Source organism: Myotis myotis, unplaced genomic scaffold, assembly GCF_014108235.1.
Source record: "Myotis myotis isolate mMyoMyo1 unplaced genomic scaffold, mMyoMyo1.p scaffold_m19_p_15, whole genome shotgun sequence".
NCBI lineage: Eukaryota > Metazoa > Chordata > Mammalia > Chiroptera > Vespertilionidae > Myotis > Myotis myotis.
Genome location: NW_023416319.1, coordinates 19,927,312 through 19,937,915, shown reverse-complemented (window position 1 = coordinate 19,937,915; position 10,604 = coordinate 19,927,312). Strand labels below are relative to the sequence as shown.

The 10,604-nt window shown below is 56.1% G+C and overlaps 2 protein-coding genes across 2 annotated transcripts in view; one reads left to right on the top strand and one right to left on the bottom strand.

Annotated features, from left to right (window-relative positions):
* ZFYVE27 (zinc finger FYVE-type containing 27) overlaps nucleotides 1-5,734 on the top strand; it is a 25,517-nt gene extending 19,783 nt beyond the window's left edge. Inside the window, exon 14 of the transcript XR_004972166.1 lies at nucleotides 5,599-5,734. The gene's annotated coding sequence lies outside the window, so the exon portion shown is untranslated. The remainder of the gene's footprint in view (nucleotides 1-5,598) is intronic.
* SFRP5 (secreted frizzled related protein 5) lies at nucleotides 3,691-10,604 on the bottom strand. The gene is made up of 3 exons (XM_036336415.1): nucleotides 9,961-10,604; nucleotides 7,888-7,965; nucleotides 3,691-5,839 (listed from the first exon to the last, which is right to left on the bottom strand). Exons 1-3 carry the CDS (start codon nucleotides 10,481-10,483, stop codon nucleotides 5,493-5,495), a joined length of 948 nt encoding a protein of 315 aa, XP_036192308.1. The 5' UTR covers nucleotides 10,484-10,604; the 3' UTR covers nucleotides 3,691-5,492.

Here is a 10,604-nt window from a genome sequence, read left to right as displayed (position 1 = left end):
GGGATGATAGTGACATTGGTCTCAGAGGGCACTTGTGAGGATTAAATGAGATAGTCCGTGTGAGGTTGGAGTGCAGTGCCTGGCATATAGTAAGCGCTCAGTAAACGCCAGCTTATTGCCACTATTCTGGCAATCTTCAGAGAAAGAAAGAACACTCTGCCCTGGGTGGCTTAGAACAGCGATTTTTTTTTTTTAATACATCAGAAAATAATCTTAGATTGTTATTCAGGAAAGAATCTCAGAGAGTGGCCAGAGTATAGTTGGAATAAGCCGGGTCAATATCATTTTATTTTGGGAAAAGGAAGACAGTGCCGAATGTTGATGAGATGCAGTCTGTAGCCCAGTAGCTTGCGGGGCATGGGATACAGGACAGACATGGTTCCCCTCATCTGAGGTCGGCAGCCCCACAGAAGGGAAGCTAGGGCCACCTCCTTGTTTTACCGGTGGTGTATGTGAGGGCCTCCGTGAGGCAGGCCGGGGATGGACGCTTTAGAGGACAGGAACCGTGAAACCACGGAGGGATTTATCAGGGCTGCGTTGTGCCTTACATTGGTTGGCCGGGGTCAACAGCGTGGAGAGGGCTGAACATGGGGTGGCCTGGAAGACAGACTGTCCGTTGCAGAGCTGGCTGCCTGTTTAAAAGATTCCTTCCAGTTCTTGAGCACCCAGGAGGAGGGGACAGGAGCCAGGTTCCGCTACAGCCCTGGTGCCTGCTGGACAGACCTGCAATGGGCTGCCAGCTCCCACCGCCTGGCTGGGTTGGAGGGTTCTGCCCATCTTTTGGGGGTTGGTAATGGTGGGAAGCAGGCTCTAGTGGCCCTGGGAGACCTGATACTGGCCATGCTTTCTAGGATCTTTGTGGTCCTTGATCACCTTCGATACTAAAGCCAAACGAAGCTCCACTGTCATTCCCTTGTCTCCATGGAACCTTCAAGGAGGCAACCCCTTTGAGGGGCCCTGGCTCCAGCATCTATCCTATTGCAGGTGGCCCTAAGATAACAATAATACCTATGTTCATTGAGCACTTGTGCCGGGCAACATGCTGAGCATATTTTCATGTAAATGTTATGAAAGTCCCCAAAGTAGTTCTGTTATTTATTCCATGTAACTGATGGGTAAATGGAGGCCCTGAGGAGGTTAAGTAACCTGCCCCAGGTCACATAGCTAGGAAGCCATTGGGCCGGGATGTGAATTGTGCCAGAGGTACCAATAGATGCCTCATAAGAGAAACTTTGGGGAACAGCTGCCCTGTCAGTCTCCCCTATTCTGCCTTGCCCCTCTAGCTCCAGGAGCTTCTGAGCACTGAGCTAACAGGAGGGGCCTGCCCACCCCCAGCCCTGACGAAGTGGGCTCAGCCTCCAGGGGAACAGAGGCAGCCTTGTGGTAGAGCTCTCCCCACTCTGCCAACTCCCAGCGCCCCCCCCTTCCTTGGCTGGTTCTGTTTTAACATTAACACCCAGAGCAGCACATTCCATTCTCTGGCACAACTGGGGGCTGGGGACTCTGGATTCCCCTGGCTGCTGCTCTTCAGGGCCCCAGTAGAGCCTGCTGTCTGGGTTGGGACACTGGGTCTCAGCCACACACATTCCAGGAGCAACCACCCCCCACGTTGTATTTCCCAAGGAGTGAACTTTAGCTAGGATTACAGCCGACTAAACAGTTGTGGGATGTGAGCTTCCTTTGTGGGACCCAGGAGGCTGAATGCTGACGGGGCTGAGAAGGGAATGGGGGTCATGGTGGGCTGCTCTGGGAGTCCCAAGAAAAGCCACAGTCTGAGGCTGGCTCCTCTGCTGCTGTCGGGGCTCTTGGAGTGGGATTGGAGCAGGGCTCCCAGTTATCTTCCTATGAAGCAGGGGTGGGGTGGGGTGGCAGAAGCCTGGCTGCCTGTATCCCTTTGGCCTGTCCTTGGCTCAGATCCTAGCACTACCACCATGTACAAGCTGTGTGACCTTCAACAAATTTCTTAACCTCTCTGAGCCACCTTATTAAAATGGGATAATAATAGTACCTACTTCAAAGGGCTGTTGGGAAGCTTACATTAGAATGTTAAGATGCTTTAAGTAGTGCCTGCCACCCAGCATAGGCTTGACACTTATTGATTACTGGTATTATATGTCTCTCCCCTATATTGGGGATATTTTTCCTGAAGCAGAAGTCCAAATGTAGCTTCCACTCCCCTTCTGAAAGCGACGGTTCTGGCTTTTAGATAAGCTCTTCCTGTCTTTTCCCTGCCTTCCTATCTGTAGTGGTTTCTTAGTTGATTAATAAGTCAGTTAGGGATTTATTGAGCACATATCATATGCAGGCCTGTGGTAAAAAACTACCTACCATTTAATGAACATCTTCTAATGCTGGGCATTGTTTCCAGGTACTCTTTTCTCTAAATATATTTTTATTGATTTCAGAGAGGAAGGGAGAAGGAGAGAGATAGAAACATCAGTGATGAGAGGGAATCGTTGATCGACTGCCTCCTGTATGCCCCCCACTGGAAATCAAGCCCACAACCTGGGCATGTGCCCTGACCAGGAATTGAACCGTGATCTCCTGGTTCATAGGTCTATGATCAACCACTGAGCCAGCCATACAATTTTCCACTTAACACTCAGCTACCTTGTGAAATAGACATGATGACTCTATTTTACATCTGAGCCATGTTCTCAGTGTCACATAGCCACTAAGTCAAAGGATTGGACACCAGAACTGGGCTTTGCTACCTCTTCTCACCTGATTTTGAGTGTTTAGCCCCACCCTTCCTATTCTCTCTCAGAACTCTGAGTGTGCCCAGCTGAAACATTTGACTTCTCTGGGCCATGTGACTTCTGGCTGGTGAGCTAGAAGTGGAAATCTACCATGTGGGATGTGTTGGGAAATTACTGTTTCCCTGATCAAAAAGGCCAGAGACAGCTGACACGCTGCTTTTGCTATTAGCACTTCCCCACCTTGCTGCCCGATTGTGGCCAAGAAGTTGGGAGGAGGCACCATTTTGTAACCATGAGCACAAAAGCCACCCTTGGGCAGAACAGGAAGACAGACTAGTCTGGGACACGGACCCTTCCCTGCTCGTCTCCAGAGCTCTAGTGTGCAGAAGCCCCCGTTTCTTGGCGTTGCTGTTCCACACAGTCAGATGCAGCTCTTCATGGTACACAGCCCAGATGCTTGCTGGGCTGACTCCAGACCGGCCAGGAGGGAGCCACCAGGAGGGAGCGCCGTGCCTGAGGAAATGAAGGGTGGGCTCCAGGGCCTCCCTGGTCTCTGGGAGGATCTTTCTTGGTCCCAGGGAAGATCCTGCCAGGGGACAGAACTGGCGTGTAGAGCAGGCCTGACCCCTTTGTGGGGGTTGGGTGAGAAGGGCTTTGCTGGGCTGGGCTAAGGGAGCTCTCCCCGCCTGCTCCCTCATGGCTGCCAGCACCTGACAGAGGTCAGTATTGTGCTCCAGCCAGAAGAGGCCCAGTCCTGTAGGTTCAGTGGAAAAATCATCCCTGGTCCTGGTTGACCATGGAAGTGTCCGTAAACATTTGGTCAGGGTAGGAGGCTGGGAGACAAGGGGCGGATTCAGGGAGCCAGGTGGGCCGGCGGGGCTGGGCGAGGGTGGGTGGTGGTGGCTTCCTCGGAGGTGAGGAGAAACAAGCGGCCTCTGCTGCTCCTGACCTGTGGGGAGGCCACCTGACGGCCGGAGCTGATTTATGGGCAGGCTGTCAGACCACCTGTTAGCTCGCACTGTCCACAGCAGAAGGTGGGCCCTCCGGCCTCCTCAGGTCTCTGAGAGCCGAGGGAGCCAAGGTTGGTCTCATCTTGGGAGAACATGCCTCATTGTCTTGGAGGAGCAGCGGGCCGTGACTGGGTTCGGCATTCCAGCTGTACCTTCACTGGTGAGGGGAGCCCCTCTGGGGGTGTCCCCCGCTCCCTGCTCTGGGCACATCTGCCCTGCCCCTCAGTCTCTGCTGGTGGATGCTCCTAGCAGAGGTGGACACCACCTCTTCCAAATGCTGGACATTTGACTGGCAATAGCCTGTTGCCTCCACTTCAAGGCTTGTCCCCTCCCTGCCCCTCAGGGAGCAGCCTCCATCTGCACCGGGCTCACTGAAGAAGCCCCTCGGGCATCCTAGCTGGTCCCCTCCATGCATGCAGGCCCAGTGCCCTCCTCCTGCCTCAGCTGTGGGCTTATCTGGATACCTAGATGGAGTGTCTCACCTGGGCTGCACATCACCCCAGCGAGCATGGAGGAATGCTGATTTCTGAACAGCCTCCAGAGATTTGGAAATAATTGCTTTAGAGCGAGGTCCAGTGTTTCGTGGGAAGTGGGGCCTGAGCGTCTACTTCATGCTGATGTTCTGGTCCAGGGACCACACTGAGAGACCACCATTCTGCACCCTCATCTCCACGTCAGGGCCAGTGTGCAGTGGTGTCTGTGTGCAGAGAGTGTAGGAGCAGCACGTGCAGGCCTCTGGCTCCTCCAAGTAGCTCCGTGGCCCAGCCTCTTGGCTCCTCGAAGGAGGCATTGCCCGAGGGAGGGAGACTGTTCAGGACTGTGGGAGCCTTCTGACCGTGGGAGGAGGCTGGGGAACTTAGCTGACCTCAGAGACAAAAGATGGCCAGCTCCGTCCCCCATTGGTGGGGATGATTGGGGTGACCCTTGTGTGTGCTCTTGGGGGATCCTGCACAAGCATGGACATTGCTCTTAGGCATTCTGAGTATGTCTGTGTGGACAGGCCGTGGGCTATGACAAGGGCCTCTTTCTAAAAGTCCTTTCTGAACCTCCCTCTCCCTAGCTCTGGGGAACCGCCTGACAGAGAAACCACCTGGTCAAAACCAACTGTTGTTTTCTTTGATTTAATTAAAAACTTAAAAAAACAAACCATTAAACACCAAACCCTACCTGCATCAGTCTACCTGTGGCCTCACAGCAGTAGCAATAAGTTACTCGTCAAGATAAAGGGGACATGCAGGGGCTGAGGAATGAACCCCAAGAAGCGAGCTTATGGGAGGGGATCTAGGCAGGGCTTCTCTCCAGTCTAGGGGGAAGGGACCTGGCAGAGATGAGGACAGTAGGGAGGTGTGGCTGGAGGGCACTGTGACCCTAGTGCCTTTGGGGGCTACGAGAGGACACATGGAGGGGCAGTGAGGGTGGAGAACTTCCTCCAAGTAGTTCAGCCTCATATCCAGACTCCCCTCTCCAAAGCGAGGCCCCCCTACCCCTCCCCCAGCAGAGGGGAGCTGCACCATGGTCCCCTACAGAAACCGCCTCGGCTGCGCATAGCCCCTCTACCCTTCCCTCCGTCTCTCCTCCCTGCCTACTTTTTGAGACCCCGGGGGTTTCCCCTCAAAAGAAAAAGACTTTTAAGAGAGGAAGCTCCCAGATACCCCAAAAGCCCTCAGTCAAGGACAGCTTGAGCTCCATGCCCATCCCTCAGGGCCTGTGCTGGCACTCAGGGCAGGAGGTGACAATGTGCCCCAGGGCAGGGACGGGGCAAGGCACAGCTGCGAGGGCCCCTTCAGTGGGGCTCAGCAGCCCCGTAGAAGAAGGGGTAGTAGAGGGAGCAGGGGTAGGAGAACATGAATTTGACAGCGAACTTCATCTCCTTATTCTTCTTGTCCCAGCGGTAGACGGCCATGAGCAGCAGCTGTCCGTCCACCTTGCGGCCCATGACCAGGAAGCTGCCGGCCAGGCTGTCCAGTTGTGGGCAGGGGCAGCCCGCACCATTCTTCATGTGCAGGACCAGCCGCTTGGTGTCCTTGCGCTTCAGGGGGCCCGGCTTGAGCAGCTTCTTCTTTTTCTGGGCTCCGATCAGCTTCCGGTCCCCATTCTCTATCTTGATCTCCTTGATGCGCATTTTGACCACTGTGTATGGGAGTGGACAGAGGACAGCATGAGAATGGTCAGGTTTGCTCAGGATGCTGGTGGCCCCACTGCTGGTGCTCGTGCCTGAGGCTTCAGGGTGGAGCAATACACACACATTTTCATGTTTATGAAGCTCCTATCATGTGTTGGACTTTCACGGACATTATCACATTGAATCCTGGAGGTGTGGGTAGTAGGGAGAAATAAGATTTGCAGAGGTTGTAAGCTGCCCTGATTCTAGAGCAGCCGTGGGCAAACTACCGCCCATGGGCTGGATCCGGCCCGTTTGAAATGAATAAAACTAAAAAAAAAAGACCGTACCCTTTTATGTAATGATGTTTACTTTGAATTTATATTAGTTCACACAAACACTCCATCCATGCTTTTGTTCCGGCCCTCCGGTCCAGTTTAAGAACCCATTGTGGCCCTCGAGTCAAAAAGTTTGCCCACCCCTGTGCTAGAGCCTGGATCGAGGGAGGTCTGGTCGACCCAAATCCACACCTTTTCCAATACGAAGTGCACAGTGAGCTCTCGCTGGGGCGCGGGGTTGGGCTGTCCAGGGAGGAAATATTGGAGGTGTGGTGACCAATTGGAGGGCTTGGTGGGGAGGGGTCCTTGAGATGGAGGGAGGCTGGACTTCATGTTCTCTGGGGATGTTTCTGAATGGGATTTCTGGTTCTGTGTGTGTGTGTGTGTGTGTGTGTGTGTGTGGTGTGGAGTGTATGTGGTGGGTATGAGTCAGTGTGTGTGTGTTTGAGTCCACATGGCGTGAATGTGGGCTGCTAAGTGTTTGACAGTTGGCTCTGGGGAGGGGCCTGTCCTGTATCCTTCACCGGTTTCCGTGGGGTAAATACCCCTCTATGATGCACCGCATCACTGAGTACAAGGCTGGGAAGCGCAGCACACAACCAGCTCTCGCTGGTGTGAACACACCACTGTAACCTGCGTGAGACTGTGTAGTGTGGGTGGGAGTGTGTGTGTGTGGTGCTGTGTGCTTTGTGTATATGAGAGTCGGGTGTGGTGTGTGGGAATGTGAGAGAGTGGGGGGGGGGGCGCGGGAGGGTTGTGGTAGAAGAAGAGGTGGTCAGAGAGTGTCCAGGGCACTCCAAGGTGACCACAGAGAGCCTAACAGTTGGGAATAGGGAGTCCTGAGCTTGGGGAGGGGTCACTTGGGCTAGTCTCCCCTCCCTTCTTCAGGCCTCTGGGCCCCATCTCTGAGCATCCAGGGAGAAGCCAGAGAACTACTTTTCCACCCAGGGAAGGAAATTGTTACAAAACCTCTTCGCTTCTCTTCCTCCCTCTCCCTCACCTCCTCATTTTCTCTCTTGAACACACACACCTACCTTGTGATAGAATAGTGATATTCTCTTTCCAAACAGACTAGCAACATGAGAGACCTGCTGACATAAGGATTTCATCCCCCCCCCCCCCACACACACACCTCTCTCTCTCTCTCTCTCTCTCTCTCTCTCATGGACAGGGAGGCCAAGACACCAAACAGGAGCCGACTTGGCAAAGATCACAAGCCGGACTGTGTGGTCCATGCAGGAGCCAGGGCCTGACTGGACTTGACTCAGCTGCCCAGTAGTGGGGAGGCTCCAGGATGAAGCTGTGGGGCAGGTGACCACAGCGCCCCTGGCCAGAGTACATCGGGTCCTCAGAAGAGGACCCCAGGGACAAGGGGGCTGCACTTCTGTTCCGGAGCCCATTCCTCCCACCTGCTGCCCCCATCCATCTCAGGGCTAAGCCTGCTCCCCACACAGAGAACCCAGCCCTGGAGGCCCCTCTGTGGATGGTGCCAAGCGAGGGCTGCAGGAGCCCTGGCCAGGGATGGCTTCTGGGGCCTGAGGACCATGGCCGGAAGCCCCTGAGATGATACTAAAAAAGGGGCATTTCTCTGGGGAGAGGGTTCATGGTTATCATCAGTCTAAATGGGGTCCATAAGGCAAAAAACTTAGGGTTCACAGTGATGGGTGTGGACACATGTGTTCATATGTGTGCATGTCGAGGAGGAGGGGCTGGGGTGGCTGCGTGGGCTCCACACTCACCGAAGTCACTGGAGCACATCTGCTCCATGAGGCCGTCCGCGTTGTGCTCCATCTCACACTGGGCGCAGATCTTGGTCACTGAAGAGAGAAGCAAGGGTGGGGTCGAGCGAGGCTGGTGTGGGGACCAGAGTCCAAAGAACCACTTAGGGTGCAGGCTTGCCCACGGACGAGCCACCTCCCCGCCCAGCCTCCATTTCTTACCAGGAAATGGGATGGTAGCAGTGAGAACACCACCTGCTCACTGAGTAGTTATGAACGGGAGCGAGACAGGTTGTGCAGGGACAAACTGCCGCATGACTGCCCATGACCCTGGCAGCTGCAGCTGTTTCACTTAATCCTCAGAAGTGGGTGTTTCTTTATTTTAAAGACAAGGAAACTGAGGCTCAGAGTGGCTACCCAAGTCTGCAAAGATGTGAGGACCGAGCTTAGGGCTCAGGGTTTGTGGCTCCCAGGCTAGAGCTGGGGTGAGGGGTGTTCATGGGGTCTTCCTAGGAACACAGGGTCCAGGCGTGTGGGTAGACAAGTGTCGCTGGCAGGGCGAGGGCTGTGAAGAGGAGCACCCACCCCTTAGCACTGCCACGATTTCTGACTTTTCAAAGGGAGCCAAAAGTCTTTTTATACAAAATAATGAGTTTTATCTGTTACACTAAAACTGCTGTTCCTGAGGCCACTGCACAACAGCTGGCCTCTGTTCCCCTATGTCTCTGTCTCCAGGTGGGCCCCCCAACATGGGGGTAAGAGGGGCTCAGGGCAGAGTGCAGGGGAGGGCCAGGTGGAATTCCCTGGCTTCCAGACTGTAAATGGTTGGGCTCCCAGCTGGGGACTAAGCCGTCTCTCCTGGAGCTGCCTCCTTCTCCCCTGCCTCCCTGTCCCATTCTCAACCCGAGGAGGGGGTTCAGTCACTGGGTCCCCACCCAGCCATGACTCCCAGGAGAGGGCCTGATGTGTAGGGCGCGGGGCTTGGCTGGTGAGGTTAGCCCTGGCACGCTGAGGTACATTGTTTTTTGGGGCCAGGTTGATAGGAAGGAGAGCTGTGCTGCCCTTGGGGAAGTCCCAGTGTCAGGGGGCTCCTCAGGCTCTCGGGTTAACAGCCGAGGCAAAGCTTTCCTGCTCACTGCCCGGGTTTATCCTCTTGTCTGGTGCCAGCTCAGGGTTACTCTGTTTGGAAGGAGTTGGGCAGACGGGGGAGGTTGAAGGGGGTGCACAGTGAAGGGGAGGCGGAGGCCAGGGAGGTATTAGGGGTAATGGGATGTGGGAGGCCACACCTAGGATGTCAGCGGTTTCAGGACCCTGGGTCTCTTTCTGTTTTACAGATGGGGAAACTGATGCTGAAGGGGCAGAGCCTGACTATCTGCTCGCTCTTCTGCACTGAGCCTTGCCCAAGGTCTCGCAGCCCGGGGGCTGAGGAAGAGAGTGGGGAAAGTTAGGGAGAGAAAATGGGGAGATGGAATCAGCCCCGGTGTGCACTTAGTCCCCAGTCTTTCACTACATCCCTCCCCTTAGCCCTCCTCCCTCCCAAGTTCCCCAAACTGGGTGGGAATCCTTGTCTGGATGCCTTGGAGTCCAGGTTTGTGGAGGAGGTAAAAGGCATGGTTTATCCCCCAACATTCTTGCCTGAGAGAGGCAATAAGGCATTTATCAGGATGCCCTAGGATGAGGGGACTGTATTGGGGTCACCCCAGGGGTTCCATCTTTTGGGAAGGTGGGTGCCGGGAGAGAAGCCTGGAGGGTTTTCAGGCAGCTGAAGTGGGGAGAACCAGTGGGAAGGTCCAGAGCCGCAGGGAGGCTCTGCGTTGGCAGTCCACGCGTTGGTGGGAAGGCGGAATCCCGGCTGTGGGAGACAATCCCCCGGGTGCTCAAGGCTAAGCGAATAGGTATATGTGTGTGTGTGTGTGTGTGTGTGTGTGTGTGTGTGTGTGTGTGTGTGTGTGTGTGTGTGTATAGAGGGGTTGACACCTGTGGGGGGCTCGCAGAGCTGTGCTAAGGGGATGGGGGAGCGGCATCTGTACGGGGCCCAGCTCTGGGGCACCCAGGGCCATCAGAGCGCGTGGGGGCGGCGGGGGGCGGCGCTACCTGGAGGCGCGGTGGCGGGCAGGTGCCCGAACTGCACAGCGATGCAGAGGTCGTTGTCCAGGGGGAACTTGTGGCAATGCAGCATCTCGGGCCAGGGGAAGCCGTAGGCCTCCATGAGCGGCGCGCAGCCAGCGCGCACGGCCTCGCACAGCGAGCGGCACGGGTAGATGGGCTGGTCCAGGCAGACGGGCGCGAAGAGCGAGCAGAGGAAGACCTGCGTGTCCGAGTGGCAGCGCTTGGCCAGCAGCGGCAGCCAGCTGCTCGCCTGCTGCTTCACCTCGGCCAGGCTCTCGTGCTCCAGCAGGTTGGGCAGCCGCATGCGCTTGTAGCCCACGGTGTGGCAGAGCGGCAGGTCCGCGGGGATGTCGAGGCACTTCGGGGGCTTGGAGTACGAGCGCCCGTGCAGCGGCTCCGTCTGCCAGCCGTAGTAGTCGTACTCCTGCCCGCGCGCCGGCGCCCAGCGCAGCGCCCCCAGCAGCAGCGCCATCGCCGCGGCCCGCGCGCCCCCCGCCGCCGCCCGCATGGCTGCGCGGTCCCCGCTGCTCGGTGCGCGGCGCCCCCAGCTGCCCCCTGTGCTCCCGCCACCACGTTCCCCTCCAGACACGGCAGCCGGAGTCGTCGGAGTGGGTGGCCGTTTTCGCTCC